This window comes from Calidris pugnax, unplaced genomic scaffold, assembly GCF_001431845.1.
Source record: "Calidris pugnax isolate Ruff unplaced genomic scaffold, ASM143184v1 scaffold53, whole genome shotgun sequence".
NCBI lineage: Eukaryota > Metazoa > Chordata > Aves > Charadriiformes > Scolopacidae > Calidris > Calidris pugnax.
Window position 1 is genome coordinate 210,356 of NW_015090792.1, and position 18,103 is coordinate 228,458.

The window sequence follows — 18,103 nt, forward strand, 5'->3', positions numbered from 1 at the left end:
TTTTTTCATGATGTCTGAGTAATTTTGAAAAGAAACTGATATTCTCAGCATATTCTCATTCTTCTCTCATTTCTCATTCTTCATTCTTCTCATTCTGTTGTCATTTACAACAGCGTTGATGATCCTTGAACATCCTACTGCCTCTCAGAAGAAATTTTACAACTGAAAGATGTAAAACTGCGTATCGTAGACGGTTGAAATCATTGTTATTGGGTGTGTTATTGTGAGTCAACCAACATTTTCTAATTCTGACAAGTGTCACATTATTTGTCACAGCAATGCCATACAGTCACCGTTGTAGAAAGGTACACAACATGTCCTGCCACAGTAGGACCCAAACCTGCCATTTTTCCCCCTATACTTCAAGGAGATACCAGCAATAAATAAGTCTTAAGAGTGTAGAAGTGACATTAACTTGTAAATTTGTTTCTTATGTACATTCCATTATCCTGAGGGAAGGAGAAAGTGTTTATTTTAAATTAAAGCTTAAGATTGTTGTTACTGAAAAAAGAATAGACTCTGAATTCAGCCAGTGTTTTCCTTGTATTAAACAGAATTAGGCATTCTGGAGGGACAGCAGGAGCTCTGCTGATTAACTCCTACCTTCTGTGGGTTTTCTCTCGATTTTTATCTATAAATGACAGATTTTGCTTGAAAACCTGGAAGTCTAAGGCTTCTATTAGTAGTGGATGTGTCAATAGGTAGAGAAGGCTGTCAAGATTTGGCTCTGCAAGTGAGGTGAGATGCTTAAGAAATTGCAGTGGGGAGGGAATAAACTGAAGTCAGTAAAGCAGGAGGGTGTATCAGAAATGAGGGCAACCCAATTCAGTGAAGAGAGAATAAGAAGGGAAAACCAGCACTTGATCAGAGATGAGGTAGGATCCATCTTCTGCTTTTATATCATAAAAATGCAACTCGAGTTAACGGTAATGTCTTTTTAATGACTCTTTTGTCAATAGTGTACCTGTTCTGTACCATAAAGGTGGTACAGGTCACACAAAGGGATATTTCAGTCACGAATGAAGATAATTCATGTTATGAGCACCTACATTTCTCTTCTCATGTGAAAGTGATGAAATAATGCAAAGTTCTTCTTTTTTGAGGTGACCTACTTGTCCAAGTGTTGGAAGCACTAAGGACAGGCAACCTTTTGGTGCTCTGTTTGATTGCCTTCAAACAGTAGCAAGAAGTTATGTATAACACAATGTTTATAGCATAATACACTAGTTAACCGTATTTTAGCAGACTTTCAGAGAAAATAAATCATGTTCATTGATTATATTTTTGTATTTTAAGCACAAATGTGTGTTTAATTTTCCTCAGCAAGTACCATAAAAATTCCCCAAGAAGGGAATCCTGGCAGAGGATGCTGCTTCTGGAAGCCCTGATTTTGGAAACACCAGTGGTGGGTCCCTTAGTGGGAAAAGGCTTTTTCTGGTGTGGCAGAAGGAGATATTGTTGGTTGAAAATAAGGGCCAGATTTATTGCAAGAAGCTGGTCATTGTGAATGTATTTCTATTGAGAGCAAAGAGGAGGTTAAGTGCATCGTACCTGAGTTGAGGTAACAACTCATCATCTGGGTGCCTGTATCCAATTCAGCCTTTTAAGTCTGAAGGACAGGGTCTGGAATTTCATCTTAAGCCCAAATGCCAGACAGCGGTTTGGTTTCTGTTACCATTTATCCATGCATCCATTTTTGAGGAAAGTATCCCAACAGAAAACCAGGACTCATCTTGAAGCTTTTCCTTTCTCCTAAAAGCTCAAGGTCAAAGCCATGTGTGGCTTTAGCAGAGGGTTTGAGTGAACACCACACAGTTCTTTGTTATATTCCCATATCTTCAATTTCAGGTTTGCTTTGTCCAGTCTCCATTGGTGGAATAACCAGGCGAAAAGACCAATGGATGGGTGGGTTAATTGCAGTAATTGCAATGACTGGTATTTAGATACTGATATGGCTCCTGCAGTTAGATGTGATTTACAGGGTATGCCTGCTTTTATTTGCCATTGCTGTAATTACATTAGTTAAGCATAATAATCACAGTGGCAGGCACTTGCCAGCAGTTATCGTTTAGTGGCAGTTTAAGCTAATAAAATTTTTCCTTTTCATCAAATAGGAAATAGAAAAGATGAGCTGAGAGACGTTGACTAGGAAGTACTAATTATAGGTGTTTACGAGTGTAGATAGGAGGTTCAAAAATTGTGTTATAATCTGGGTTGAAATTCAGTGTGTCTTTAGGGAGTGTATAGGTTACATTAAGCAAGAGGTAAACAATATTTTAAGTTTTTAAAAATGCATCTAGTTTTGCAATAGTTCAAACAAGAAAAATAGTCTGAAATTCTGGGCAATGGAGCTGGTGAGGGGTCTGGAGCACAAGTCTCCTGAGGAGAGGCTGAGGGAGCTGGGGGTGTTCAGCCTGGAGAAGAGGAGGCTGAGGGGAGACCTTATTGCTCTCTCCAACTCCCTGAAAGGAGGGTGTAGCCGGGGGGGTCGGTCTCTTCTCCCAAGTCCCAGGCCATGGGACAAGAGGAAATGGCCTCAAGTTGCACCAGGGGAGGTTCAGATTGGAGAGAAGGAAACATGTTGACACGGAAAGGGTTATGAATCCTTGGACTGGGCTGCCCAGGGAAGGGGTTGAGGCCCCATCCCTGGAGGTATTTAAATACGGGTTGACAACGTGCTTAGAGGCATGGCTTAGTGATGGTTTTTATCAGGTTGATGGTTGGACTGGATGATGTTGAAGGTCCCTTCCAATCTGGACCGTTCTATGATTCTATCATTCTAAATGTTGGAACAGCGTTGGCATGAATACCGAGAAGCACTTACATGGCAGGATGGGATTAGCAGTTATCTCAGTGTGTCAGATCCTCACATCCGTGGGATCCCTACCCCACCAATATCCATGGTGGCTTCTTCCAGCAATTGCCCAGACCAAGGGACATGTTCAGGTGCCCGCTGCTCCCTTCCCAGCCGTGCCCCTCTTCTTTCCTAGCAGAGACCGGGGGATCCAGGGCAGTTTCTGTCCAGGCTCTGCCCTGGGCAGTCGGTGTCCTGCTGGTGCTCCCTTAGGCTATAGGCAGCTCTTCAGTTCTGTCTCATTTTGGCATTTAATAAATTCTCAACATTGTCTTTGTACAATGTTATTGACACATAAGAATGACTCATTTTTTATGAGTATTATTTATATAAAAATAAGGTGGTAAGCTTTATGGCCCTATTCAAAAACTGCAGCTTTCAAATTAAAAAAAAAAAGAAAACACACCACAATTAGTTGTTTAAACAGTACTGATTTGCTGTAGTCATTAATTTTTAATATGGCAATTTATGTAAATTGGTTTCAGACAAATTTGTCACAAATATACTGCTGAACGTTTGTATGTTTAACTTCGGTTGCTTCAATCATTTTGTACTCTGCGGCAGGAACAAAATTTCACCCCAACCACTAAAGCCCAGTTCTTCCTCTCTCAAAAATTATTTTATAGACCACCCTGGTCTTGGCATAATTTTGCTCCATACAGCCTAGCGAGTAGCACTGGCAGCAAGAAATAATCTCACTGCCATGCGCAAAACACACACAAAAAAAAAACAGCAGAAGGAGAAGCCAGCAGAACACTAGTGCTGAGTGCATAATCTTACACACAATGTTTAAACAGTACTGATTTGCTGTAGTCATTAATTTTTAATATGGCAATTTATGTAAATTGGTTTCAGACAAATTTGTCACAAATATACTGCTGAACGTTTGTATGTTTAACTTCGGTTGCTTCAATCATTTTGTACTCTGCGGCAGGAACAAAATTTCACCCCAACCACTAAAGCCCAGTTCTTCCTCTCTCAAAAATTATTTTATAGACCACCCTGGTCTTGGCATAATTTTGCTCCATACAGCCTAGCAAGTAGCACTGGCAGCAAGAAATAATCTCACTGCCATGCGCAAAACACACACAAAAAAAAAACAGCAGAAGGAGAAGAAAACTAGTGCTGAGTGCATAATCTTACACACAAATTGAATTTAGAGACAAATATGCCAATAGAATATTGGATCAACACTTCTCTCATCACCAAAATCGTTATATATGTGACTAAGGCAAATAAATACTACAGATTGCTGCCCCCAGCTCCGGAAGGTGCAGCAATATTGCTGGCAACAATAGCCGCTCTCTTCAATATATTTATTTGAATACAGAATCCTTTTAGGATAGAGTAATACGTTGTCTTGCTCTAGATTTTTAGAAAGATTGCTATAAATAGTTAAAATGGAAGATTGAGCTCAGAAGAATGCCACAAATCATTATCAAAAAGTTACCATTAATTAGAATTAATTTGGTTAATGGTACACCGTATGAATTACTCTGTATGAATATGATTGTTTTAAGGTGACTGTCCTCTGAATGCTGATAAGTACTGATGTCTCTAAGAAAAAAATGGCCCACTTTAACTGAGGCTTTAGTCCTTACATCTTAAACACCATGTTTAGACTGCTAATAGCTCTGCAGAAAACGTGGGGCCGGGTTAAATACCATTTCTCTTGAAATGAAAGCTGAGGCTGAGGTTGGTGCTGGTCTCTTCTCACAGGTAATTAACAATAGAACGAGAGGGAACGGCTTCAAGCTCCAAGAGGGGAGGTTTAGACTGAACATTAGGAAGGAATTTTTCACCCAAAGAGTGGTTGGGCATTGGAACAGGCTGCCCAGGGAGGGGGTGGAGTCCCCATCCCTGGCTGTGTTTAAGGGCCGTTTAGATGCAGTGCTGAGGGACATGGTGTAGGGGAGGACTTTGTAGACGTGGAGCCGTGTTAAATACCATTTCTCTTGAAATGAAAGCTGAGGCTGATGATCACCTCTCAAATCTATAGGCAGTTTCCCACCACTGTCTTTTTCAGCCTCCTCATTTCCCCTATCAAAGATGTACGATTCCCGGGTGAGATCTGTTGAGTCCAGGTTGGTGATTTGACACCAGCCCAAAGGGTTGTCCAAAGCCATGGTGGTAGGACAGCTTTAGGACATCTTGGTTACTGGTTATTTGGGTTTTCCTTTCCCTCTGCCACCACTGCACTGGGCTTGCAGTGCTGGGACAGCTGGGACAGCAATCTGGATAAGGGCTTTAATTACAGTTCTGGTGGTGCTCAGAAAAAGGTCTCAGGTGTTGGAGGGTTCTTTTGGGGATTGGTGTTATAATAACCTTTTATGTTCTCTCACTTTTCTGGCAATTCTCTTTATTTTCCCACAAGTTTCAACGTATATAAGAGCCCATTTCTGTGATTGAAGGCCTTTTCTTGCTTTTTGTTAGGAATATGTTAATTAGAAACAGATGTAATGCTCATAACTACTAATTTATTAATTTTGTGGTTTGAGATTTGCTTTGCATTTCATTATATTAGAATTAGTTATTTTGCTTTGCCACTGGTATTTTCATGTAACCCTTGGGTTTCCCCTCAGGATTGGAACCAGACTTCCTTTAGCCACACAAAATTATTTTCAATCTGCTCTATAAAAACAAAACCAAAAACAAGACAATCTTTAGGGAAATTACTAGTGGGAATTGACTTTTCGCTATAATGGTATGTTATTAGCCCTTTCTTTTTAAACATTTTCTTTTACAGTATCAATCTATCTAGTTTTGTTTGTTGAAGTGCATTTAAATGAGGAAGTATCAGAGGTGCTAATGCTGGTAGGGAAAGTGGGATTTTTTTTCTAGATTACTCTTCAGTTTATAAAGGTATGTTTTTGTACTGAAAATGTTTGCAGGGAAGGAAGCTTGCCAAAATAAACACCAGTGAATCAAAGTGTCTGGAAGTGGCTGAGCTGCGTTTGATAGAAATGATGCTACTCTGAAGCCAGCAGAGAGGTTTGATGATGGTGATAGGAGCCAGTGGAGTCTGAAATGCAGTTACATCCTGAAGGAAACTTGATTCTTACAACGCAGTTGATCAAATTTTCATTTCAGACCTGCATTTTGTGCCCCCTTTCTGATAGGCTTCATAATGCAACTTTATCCTTTATTACTGTTTGAGTATCTTAACATACAGAACAGCACAATAAAACAAAATTGTTTTTTGCTACAGGTTTTCACCCTAATGGCACACGGGACAACACGAATTACTCTTGACTTAACCATAGTCCTCAAAAACAATCTATCTTAGTGGTTGCATACTGATTAGAGCAACTGAGAAAATAAATGTTTAAAGTTCCTGATGATGGTTATGTGTAACCTCTAGAGAGAATACTGGGATTGCTTTGTTCCCCAGGCGCATTTATCCGTGCTAATCTCCGGTTATTTTCTATTCATGCCTATAACCTCTAAATTTCTTGTGGTATGTCTGTTTTCCTTGGGATGATGAGTAAATCTTCTGAGTGGCAAGTTCTGTAGAAGTGACATTCAACCCTAGGCACCTTGAGATGGCTTTCTGCTGTGGAAGGGAGTGTTCCTTTCGGTAATTCTGCTTTTGTGTGTACCCAAGAGAACAACTTCAGTGTAAAAACAAACTGCTTTGCCAGTCACAATCTTTTATTAGTTAAAATATGATTTACGAATCACAGAGAGTAATCTGTAGGGAGAAAACATAACTTGGTAGAAGGAAAAATCTACTTTGAAGCCTATTTGCAGCGACAGCAGCACATCCTCAAACACGCACATCTGCTGTAACATCTGGCCTCTGCCAGGAAGCTGCTTGTCCTGCTAAGAATAATACTACAGCAATTCCAAGCACACAGGTAATTTCTTTCAAAGAACGTATCTCTAGATAATATGTTGCCTTCTTAAAGATTTTACTACAAAAAACAGTACTACTGTTTTCCTTTAGTCATGTTCAGAAAAACTCTAATACATGTTGTGATTTTTTCAAATGTAATAATAAATTGTTTCAATTACCAGTTTATTTTCTAACATTTTAACACTGTTAGTCCTGCCCACGCCTTCCAGAGTAAAGTACTCCTCCAGTGGCTGGAAGGGGTGAGCCTTCCTGGAGTGTCACAGTGCTGGATCATTCCTGTCCCATGGAGGATCAGCTGCATGGTCCTCACTCCTGCCAGCACACACACTCACAAAGTTCTGAGCACTAACTGCTGGTGGCTGAGCAGGAAAATGCTATAAAACCAACCTTAGCAAACTTTCCATGGGCCAGCAATGCGCCCTTCTTGCCAAGGGAGCCAAAGGAATCCTGGGCTGCGTAGGGAAGAGTGTGGCCAGGAGGTCCAGGGAGGTCATTCTCCCCCTCTGCTCTGCACTGGGGAGGCCACCACTGGAATCCTGCCTCCAGTGCTGGGCTCCCCAGTTCAAGAGGGACAGGGAACTGCTGGAGAGAGTCCAGCCTGGGGCAACAGAGATGATGGAGGGATTGGAGCATCTCCCTGATGAGGAAAGGCTGAGAGAGCTGGGGCTCTTTAGCCTGGAGAAGAGAAGGCTGAGGGGAGACCTTATCAATGCTGACAAGGATCTAAAGGGTGGGTTGAAGGAGGATGGAGCCGGACTCTTCTCAGTGGTTCCCAGTGACAGGACGAGGGGCAACGGGCACAAGCTGGACCATGGGAAGTTCCACTCCAATGTGAGGAAGAACTTCTTTGGGGTGAGGGTGGCAGAGCCCTGGCAGAGGCTGCCCAGGGAGGGCGTGGAGTCCCCTTCTCTGGAGATCTTCAAGCCCCACCTGGATGCTCCTGAGTGATGTGCTCTGGGCAACCCTGCTTTGGCAGGGGAGTGGGACTGGATGGGCTCTAGAAGTCCCTTCCACTTCCAACAATTCCATGATTCTGTAAAAATACACCTCTTATTGTGTGTACAGCTCTTATTGGGAACACCTCTTATTCAACATTTTTTCCCCATTGGGACAGCCTATCAAATTGGATCCCTGTTTCCACACCCATGGGGGTTTTGACACCATTGGAGGAAAAAGGCAATAATTGGGTTTTTATGATGTTTTTACAAATAATTTTTTTTGTTGTTGTTTTTACTACCTGTATTTCTCTGAAGTTTCTGTGGAGCTGGGCCTTACTCAGAGCGGGCTGGGCAGCGACCAGCAGTTTGTTTAGCAGAGTCCACTCTTTTCATCTTTGTCATAATACTTTGTTGTAAGTATGCCTAAAAAACAATGCATTTGAAGCATAAATTAATTAATCTTTGGCTCCGTGCAGCCCTCATGAAAGGTGTTTATTTCATGTTTCTGAAGTCTGCTCGTTGCCACAAGGAATGTTGTGGTGTGAGACACAACCATGTGGCCACACAATCGCAGTGTTACAGTAGGACACGTGTCCCCCCACCCAGAGAGACTTGTAAAAGCAACACCATGTGGCAGTAACACTCTGATACTGTCACAAAAACTGCCCGTGGGCTGACGTGTTTGGTGGTGGCTTGTTTGGGATGAGCATTAAAATCTTCATTAACCGTAGCTCTTGAAGCTATTGCATGATCATCAGACAATTACACTTTTTATCGTTCTCAGTGCGAGCCGAATTCGAATTAGCTGCTTAGAGTTAAATGCAATTGTTAATTTTAAATGTTTTCGAGTCTCCCCAGCAGGGTCACCCTTAATCATGAGCCTGAGGATGCTAACAGGGTATGGAAAATGAATGGGACTGGGTGGGTGGATTTTTTTTCCCTCTTCCTAGCTTAGTGCCACTGAGCAGATGGCAGCTTTGACTGTTTCCAATCGGTTGCTGGTACATAAAATAGCCTTTAGAACCAGACAATTTTTGCCCGTAGGAATTTACAGATTGTTGAATATTTTCGGTTCTGAAGCCACATCTGCCATTGTACTGTTTTAGAGGCTGTTTTACTCTGTGACTCACTGAAGTCAGTAAGTTTGTTGTAGCTATTGCAGTTTTCCTCTTCCTCCCCCAGCCCCGTATTTCTTCACTGCTGTGCTCTTTTACACTGTTACCTCTCTATAGCACTTCTGAAATCTGGGTCATCAGCTTGTTTTTGCCGCAAACTGCCGCAGAACTCTGTACCTTTGCATCTCCTGGCACCTGCTCCTCAAAATTACCATCCTTTGCAGACCTCTGTCCACCAAATTCTTAGCTGTGAGATATTTGGATGGCCTTTAGGGACAGCTGCTGTGTGAAGTGCTCAAAAACACAACCCAAGTCTTGTGTTAATTAATTACACCAGAAGAAGGCACATATACTAGGACAAACTCTAACTGGTTGGCACCACTAAATGGATCTCTAACACTCCCAGTTTTCAACTCATATATTTTCATCTCTTGGCTTCCAGACATGCAGTTTGACTCAGGTCTAGAGAGTCCTGTGTATTTCCATACTTGAGCTACACTTTTTTTCTCCCCTCAATCCTCCTAAATCTGAAAACCAAACCAAAGTACCCTTCTGCCCCCTCTCTGTTTTTAAGGCAACTAATGTGTTAAAAGCATGTTTTGTTGGCAGGAAATCAGCTGTACCCTTCATCCCATTGCTGCTACAGTGCTGAGCTGAATTCGGGGCCCTTTCCACAAAAAAAGACCTTGAGGGGCTGGAGCGGGTGCAGAGAAGGGCAACGGAGCTGGTGAGGGGTCTGGAGAAGAAGTCTCCTGAGGAGAGGCTGAGGGAGCTGGGGGTGTTCAGCCTGGAGAAGAGGAGGCTGAGGGGAGACCTTCTTGCTCTCTACAACTCCCTGAAAGGAGGGTGTAGCCAGGGGGGGTTGGTCTCTTCTCCCAAGGAACAGGCCATGGGACAAGAGGAAATGGCCTCAAGTTGCACCAGGGGAGGTTCAGATTGGAGAGTTGAGAAAATGTTGACATGGGAAGGGTTCTGAAGCCTTGGAATGGGCTGCCCAGGGAAGGGGTTGAGGCCCCATCCCTGAAGGGATTGAAAAGCCGGGTTGACATAGCACTTAGGGACATGGTTTGGTGATGGTTTTTTTCGGTGATGGTTTTTTTATCCGATTTAGGTTGATGGTTGGACTAGATGGTCTTAAAGGTCCCTTCCAACCTGGACAATTCTATGATTCTATGTTTCTGTGATTAGACATCACTTACGTGAGAGTGAACCCGGTGCTGACAGCATCCCTCTCTTTGCTGCCTCTGCAGTGCCAGGAATTTTCCCATTTCTGATGACTTACCGTGAGCTGTGCTGGCAGCCCGTGGGCAGGAGGTGCGCTCACCCAGATTGCTTGGCTCTCTCTTTTTGTTCCAAGAGCAAGAGTAAAGTTATAAAAAAAAAAAAATGCTGCCAATAAAGTTATAAAAAAATGACCGTTAATGACTTTGTGGTAAATACTTTGCAGTAAATAAGCGTTAGGGCCTAGAGCAGTGTTATTTCAGCTGGTGCCTGGCTGGTCTAATAGGCTTTTGTGGTGGGGATAGGGAGCACCCCAGCAGTTGTGCCCCTTTGTCTGTGGAAGAGGCTGGGTAAGGGCTGGATACAGCACAGGGTGATGCTGGTGAAATTCCATTTGGGTGGATACACTAATACTCAGTTATAGTATAGGGTAGTTCCTAAAATCATACATATTTATCAGTGCTCAATCACAGCAGAATTTAGGAGACACCTGTATTTCTTTCGCATACCAAAAGGAAGATACGCTGCTGTAATACTAAGATTAAGTATAGCTCTTTCTCTTCTTTGACAGTCATAACGCAATTCTTGAGATGTCATATGTCTCTTCCTAATCAAATGTCAAAAATATTTACTTTTAGGACAAATTACAAGAATAGCAAACATCCTTACTCTGTATTAAGGAAGTTGGTACGTTAGTGTCAGCAGCTCATAAGCTCTCTCTGCTGGTCCTGCAAAGCTGGACGTTACACTGAGTGTCGTTAGGTTTGCTCAGAGTGTAAGTAGTGGTGGAAAGGGGGGAAATGGAAATAACAAAGTTCAAATATTTGAAATTGGAATCTGATGTTTTTTCCAAGTTCCTCAGGCTGTTTTGCACCTGGCTTTGCCAATCTGCATGTAGATGGATTCTGAGATGGAAATAGCCTGAACTGTAACGATGCTGAGGCCATCGGTTTCTCTGGAGTGCCACTGAGTTCTCAGAGCTTCTGAAAATTAACTTGTAGCCTGTCTGCCAGCTTTGGGCATCCGAACTGCAGGATTTTAGAGTGTGCATGCTTAGAAGTTCAAAGTGCCTCTTTCACTGGGGTTTCATGCATTCAGCTCAGCTGCAAGACGTACCGTACCATTACTTCTAAGCAAGTACACCAGCGTGACATTTGTTCAGAAAGGCTGACTTTATTTAACGCCTGTGCCTGCAATATTAATACCCTAATTTGGATCCAAATTTTGTTTGTTCCTCGCTGCACACATACTGAAGGTAAAACTGATTTCTGTTGTTATTGCAACAAACTACTATTAAAAGCCATATCTTTCTATTGAGGTAGAATTTGCTAACATTAAAAAAAAATGATAGGCTTAGGGCCCGGCTGAACCAATCTAATAAATCAATTTTAACAACGACATTGGCTTTTTATTGAAAGGGCAGAGTGCTCATCTCACAGGGATGAGAGCCTTTGGCAGTTAGCCGGACAGTTGCTGTAAATCCCGTCTCACTATGGTGAAGTCTCCAAAGGACCCACCAGATCAGATAGTGCCTATGTGCCTCGTGTGCCAGAACACATGCTGTGGGGGGTTACAGGATTTTTTTTATTTTCTTTTCCCCCCCCCCCAGCTCCATTACCAACATGGGAAGTTGAGTGTGGATAAGCTGGTGGGTTTCACCAGACTGACCTTTCCTCTGCTGTTCATGGCTTTGAACTGAGCTGTGTTGTACAACCTGTACTAGTCTGGTCTCAGATGCACACACAGTAACTTGTTAGGTGTGAGGCAAAGAAGTGATTATTTTTAAAAGTTAGCTGCTCTGCATCACCATGAACTCATTTCCAAAGAGGTTTCCTTTTTGTCTCTCGAGCAGCATGTAGGATGGTCTCTGGATGGGTTGTCTCTAATGTCATCCCCTGCTACTACAGACAGAGGCTTCCAGATCTCTTTTTTGAGTGCACGGAGCATGTAAGCTTTCCTAGAAAACATAGGCAAAATTGGTCCAAAAAAGCACCAAGAGAAGCTACTTTGAATGCCTCTGTAAACTACAGTCTGCGTATTCTCAAGGATGTTCTATTTCTGTTACACAGGTTTTAAATGTTTCTTTACTAAGAGTAATTTTAGTAGCAATAGTAATCACATGGAATCTTTTAGTTGTAATTTTAAGATTTCCTTTGCATTTGGTTCGGGACAGGTACTTGAAGTGAAATATTGGATTTTTAGATGCTAGGGGGTGAGGGGTCTGTGTGAGGAGAGGCCAGTGCTGCCCCGGGCTGGGCACAGATGGTTCCAACAGCCCCATGGCCAGGCACAGCTGCCGTAGTATTTTAATTTTTTTCTTTATTTCTCATCATCAAGATCAAATTTAAATGGCGGAGAATTAAATTAATTTTCCTCAAGTTGAATCTGTTTTGCCCATGACGGTGGTTGATTGATAGGTTTATCTCAAACCATGAGCCTTTTTGTCTGATCTTCTCCCTTGTCCTGTTGAGGAGGGGGGTGAGAGAGTGGCTGGGTGGGCCTCAGGCACCTGGCCATGGTCAACCCACCACAAAATACTAATTTGAGAATGCATCAGCTGAAGGGTGGTGGGAGTAAGTGTCCGATAGGGTCACTGCCGTTGGTGCGGTGTCCTGGTTTGAGGTAAAACAGAACCAACTTTCTGTTCAGTAATTTCATTTCTTAGCCCGGCCTCTTCTAACTCTCTGAAATTAACAGCATATTGGGGAGAAAACTGCTCGTTCTCAGAGTGATAAGACCAATGTTTGTACTTCATGCCAAGGCAGGGTGTGCAGAGAGGCTCCTGCTCAGACTCATTGCTGTAACAACCAAGGTCAGCTAATTTTGTTATTTGCCCCATTGGAGGGTCAGAAAAGGAAAAGCACAGAGGGGTCCCCCCTGCAGGGAGGAGGGGACAGGAGAGGTGACCCAAACCTGACCAACAGGGTATTCCACCCCATCTGCCCCATGCTCAGTGTCAAAGCTGAGGGATCTAAGGGTCAGCCTCTCTCTTCAGTGGCCGACGTCCGAGGAGGACCCTGTCTGTTCGTCTGCCTTTGATCCCCATCCCTGTGTTCCTGACTCCAGAGCTGGAACCCAGTTCCCATCCCTCACTGAGTCCAGTCGGGGACTTCCCCAGTGCCTGATGGTGACAGGACTGTCAGCCTGGGAGCTTGATACCGTTTTGTATATATTGTATCTATTTCATTATTTTTTTCTTTTTTATTTTAATATTAATTCTTCATTAAAGTAATTTAGTTCATTCTGAACTCGTAAATCGGGGGGGGGGGAGTCCATGTGTCAGTCTGATGGGCCAGTCTGGCCACAATCGCGACACGTTGGAGGAGTCGCCGTAGTTTAGGTGTTTCTGCACTTCTTAAAAGGGCTGGCTGGAGCTCGGTGGTGAGCACTGACATTTAGCTCTCAAACAGTGATGACTATTAGCATTTGGTTTCAACACGATCTTTAGGTACGGTCACTTCCACGCTCCCTTGTCCTGTATAGCATCCCTTCAGATTTATTTCTTCCTTCAGCAATTTTCTTGTCAAAAGGAAAGCCAAATATGAGCCTAGTCCTGAAAACCCACCTGTCAAGCTGCTGTCTGCTGGCTCCGTGATGGTTTGGGGTTGTAGTTACCCATGCCAGTGGGATGGCAGGAGTGCTCTAGAGAAGCTCACCACTATCTTTACCTTTTGACTGACAGAACGGGGAAAATTTCAGAAAGCTTTTAACCTTCCCCATCTTCCCTAAGCATGCTAATAATGGGGTTTGAGATCACCCAAGAGGTAGCAATCTTGCTTTTAAAAGCCTTAAAAAAAAATTATTAAACTAGAGAACAAAAGCACTTTAACACATTTTATATTTATACTTTTCATAGCCAAGCCAGGTAAAGCTTTGTCACTTTAGAGGAAAAGAAAACATTTCCAAAGGATGCAAGGACCATTTTAAACAGTCCCGTCTCTGTGACGAGTGTCAGCCAGTGTCATTGGGGGAGCTCATCTTTTGGGTGGCTCTGCAGCACATTGGGGTGCTGTGGGAAACAGGTTTACTACCTCTAGCTAAACCAGCCCAGATATTATCACTTAAGGGCTATGTAGTTGTATCTGTTGCATCTGGTCTGGTAGCAGTTGGAGGAGCATGGAAAGCCCATAGAGTTTTGAGTATCTGGATCATCCGTCTGGCAGGGATATCTCTTGATGGTGCACAGTGCAATCACTGTGCTGGTTAGACTGGCTTCTTCTATCTTCTCATTAGTATTCCCTGGAAATTATCAGAAAATAAAGACAAAGGAGGAGTTAGTAAAAGTTTCCACCTTGTAGATCTTGTTCGCTGATGGTGAGGAAACGATTAATGATGATTAATGGCCATCTCCTGAAGACTTAATGACCTTGCACAGATAATGCTTTTTAGATGGCAGTGCCGTATCACGATGAACAACTCACCCCAACTCGTTTGTGATCATTGTTTTTGGTTTTTAAGTCATGGTGAAGTGTGGGTTTCCCACAAAAACTTGCACCTTTTTGAAGTTCAGGGTGCTTTTTTCCCCAGCATTATGACCCCAACTCGTTTGTGATCATTGTTTTTGGTTTTTAAGTCATGGTGAAGTGTGGGTTTCCCACAAAAACTTGCACCTTTTTGAAGTTCAGGGTGCTTTTTTCCCCAGCATTAAGCCATTATCTTAAGCCATGGGTTGAAAAACTCGTGACAATATTTTGATAAAACCCTGCTAATAGATGCTGAAGTGTCCCAGATGCTGAGGCAGTGCCCAAGTCTGATGAGAGGGCAAATGTGCAGGTGGTAATTAGCTACCATCTTGCTGACCCCTTCCTAGACAAAGCACATGAAGGCTTTGTTAGGGTCCTCAAAAACACTCCTGTCTGGGTATGGGTGCTGCCTTTTGAACAGGAGCATGACTGGGGCGAAGGAGTGGATCTGGAGAGGCCAGAACAGGGCTATACAGAGGTGTTGGGCACCAGGGGGGTGAAATAACATTGCTGCAGGGGCTGCCTAATTGGTGCCAGGGCTGCATCCTGATCCTGCAGGAACTCCAGGGCAGCTCTGTGTCCTACACCGGGTCCGTACATCGGATTCCTTGTGCAGCATTGCAGGAATGACACTCAATACTTCTTGGGTTTATTTGGTGTGTTTTTTTTTAAAAGGGATTAAATTACTCAAAAAACGTATGTGCTTATTCAATAAGGGTTCAGAATATCTCTGAGAAGAGGAAGAACATTGTACATTGGATTCACAGAATCACAGAATCTTCTAGGTTGGAAGGGACCTTATTTTGATAAAACCCTGCTAATAGATGCTGAAGTGTCCCAGATGCTGAGGCAGTGCCCAAGTCTGATGAGAGGGCAAATGTGCAGGTGGTAATTAGCTACCATCTTGCTGACCCCTTCCTAGACAAAGCACATGAAGGCTTTGTTAGGGTCCTCAAAAACACTCCTGTCTGGGTATGGGTGCTGCCTTTTGAACAGGAGCATGACTGGGGCGAAGGAGTGGATCTGGAGAGGCCAGAACAGGGCTGTACAGGGGTGTTGGGCACCAGGGGGGTGAAATAACATTGCTCCAGGGGCTGCCTAATTGGTGCCAGGGCTGCATCCTGATCCTGCAGGAACTCCAGGGCAGCTCTGTGTCCTACACCGGGTCCGTACATCGGATTCCTTGTGCAGCATTGCAGGAATGACACTCAATACTTCTTGGGTTTATTTGGTGTGTTTTTTTTTAAAAGGGATTAAATTACTCAAAAAACGTATGTGCTTATTCAATAAGGGTTCAGAATATCTCTGAGAAGAGGAAGAACATTCTTGTTGTGTAAGTTTGTGAATGCATTGCCTGGAATTTTTTTCTTTGCTATTTCTCAACAAGAATTTGGCAATGGAGGTTTCTAAGAATTAAATTCTCCTCACCTGTTCAGTTTGTTGCAGTTGAAAAGTCCATTTATATTTTTCTTGACTTTTTTCTTTTTTTTCTTTAATTTGTTTTGAGCAGTGTAGTACCAACAAAGGAGAAAGAAATTTCTGGACAAGCAAAACTGTATGCAGCGATGTTAAATGAAGCATTTAAAGTAGTAGCAATATCTGGGATCTAATGTTTTAAAATGTCAGAGTGGAAGAAATTTGCTTGACCAATATGCAACCTTATTTAAAGGACAAGGTTAATGATTCTTTGCATGCCTGTTTACCTTATTTGCCTCTGCTTGTTTTCTTTTCCCTCTTAGGCTGATGATAAAGACACCGGGAATTACAGTGCCATGCAATACAGGCTCATCATTCCTCCAATCAAGGATGGCAAAGAAGGTTTTGTGATTGAAGCTTACACGGGGTTAATAAAAACTGCCATGCTGTTCAAAAACATGAGAAGATCCTATTTCAAGTTTCAAGTCATTGCAACTGACAATTATGGAAAAGGACTGAGCAGCAAAGCAGACGTACTTGTAAGTATGAGCCGGGCATTATCTTAATGGAATAATTCCTGGGGAAATTCAAACATTACATGAAGTTTAATTCAAGGCAGACCTATAGGAATGCCATAAACTGTGCGGACTTGATCTTTTTAGGTAGCTAGGTAACTGAAATAAAAACAAAACTGTTTGCTTTGTTTTAAACCATGTGAAAAGTATTTCTGTTTCACGACAGAGATGCTGATCTCGGTTACCACACCAGACAGGATGTGCAGTGTTTTATTCATTCAATAAGCCATTGTTAATGATTCAATTTAGATACTAGCTGTTTCCATTAAGCATGGACCTAGGGTTATGTTCTGGGTCTTCTGGACCCAGAGGGCAGCAAAAAAGGTGCTGGTTTTGTGCGTTACAAGTATAAAGCAGGTCACATCTGTGTGGTTGGATCCTCTCCACCTGCTCTCTGAGCCAGCAAGGTGCAGCCAGCTCCTCTATCAAAGCTGTGAAGCAGGGGTAGCATGGCATTAAACCCCAGTTAATAAGCCAAGCTGAAATCTTCCCAACTTGGGCTGTGCTCTGTGTTAACACGGGCACCTCGTTCCAGGGGCAGAGTTAGATGGAGTGGATCTGCCTTGCAGTGCAGGCAAGTATCTGAGCAAATGGTCTCTGGAGGCTGGAAGTCAGTTGACTTCGTTGGGAAAGCAGCAGTTGCCATGTCTTAACTTGCTCATGTCTGGAAGGGAGGTGCAAGGCATCATTTTGGGCTGAGACTTTACTTCAAGTTTCCAGGGAAGTGACATTTCAAAAATGGCACCAGCTTTAGGCCTTGAGCTCGTGTTTCTGTGCTGAGTAAAGGACATTGACTTAGTCCAGTCACAGAAACCATCAAAGCTAAATTTCTTTAAAGCCTCTATAACTTGATGGATTGGATTAATATTAGCATAATGTCATAGGGATGAAGTGCATTATCTAGTTCATGGGAACACTGTCAAATGATACAGATGATAGCCATAATACTTGTTATATTGAGCTGTGCAGGAATTCAGCAAATAAACATAATGTATGATGTCCTCATGCTTGACCTCCCAAAATGATAGGGCATTCTCATGCAATTTATGCAGTAATAGTATACTAAAATATAGCCAGAAGGTATCGACATGAAAATTAGAAAGTGAAGTATGTCTCATTAATTTATAGAGGTATCTAGGTTGGCTGAGTGAGTGATGAGCCCTCTGGTACAGTGTTTTTGAGCAAGACGTGAGGGCTTAGAGTAGCTGTAGGTACAGTTACAGACTGACACCATCCCACCATGAAGGTCTGGGTTTGCACTGAGCGTGATCCATACATGAAGGTCCTTTCTCACTAGACTAAGCTATCCCTGGGCTTCACGACCTGAACAGAATTTATCCTGCTGGCACTGTAGTGTCAGGTGCTCAGACTGGGAGGTGTTAATTCCTTTCAATACAAGCTCAAGGAGCAAACATAGATGAGGGGAATGAATTTAATTACTCTCATGCAAAAGAATAAATTGTGGGAGGAGAAGATAGAATTGCACTGGGAAGAGGTCTAGGGAGAAGACGTGGGGCAACATCAGAGGGACAGTGTTGCAAAGAACCTGAACAGAGCCAGATGTCCTCCACATCTGGGGATGCCTCCTCAGAGCTCTGGCACAGCTCTGTCAGCAGCATAAGCTGCCGAACGGTCCATGTGAAGGATACCAGTCTGTTCCTCCTG

At 42.9% G+C, this 18,103-nt stretch overlaps 1 protein-coding gene across 1 annotated transcript in view; it reads left to right on the plus strand.

The window, feature by feature from the left end:
- PCDH15 (protocadherin-related 15) overlaps positions 1–18,103 on the plus strand; it is a gene marked incomplete at its 5' end in the record, with an annotated part of 305,454 nt that overhangs the window by 202,976 nt on the left and 84,375 nt on the right. Inside the window, one exon of the mRNA XM_014966628.1 lies at positions 16,187–16,402. Within this exon, the coding sequence (XP_014822114.1) occupies positions 16,187–16,402 (216 nt within the window). The remainder of the gene's footprint in view (positions 1–16,186; positions 16,403–18,103) is intronic.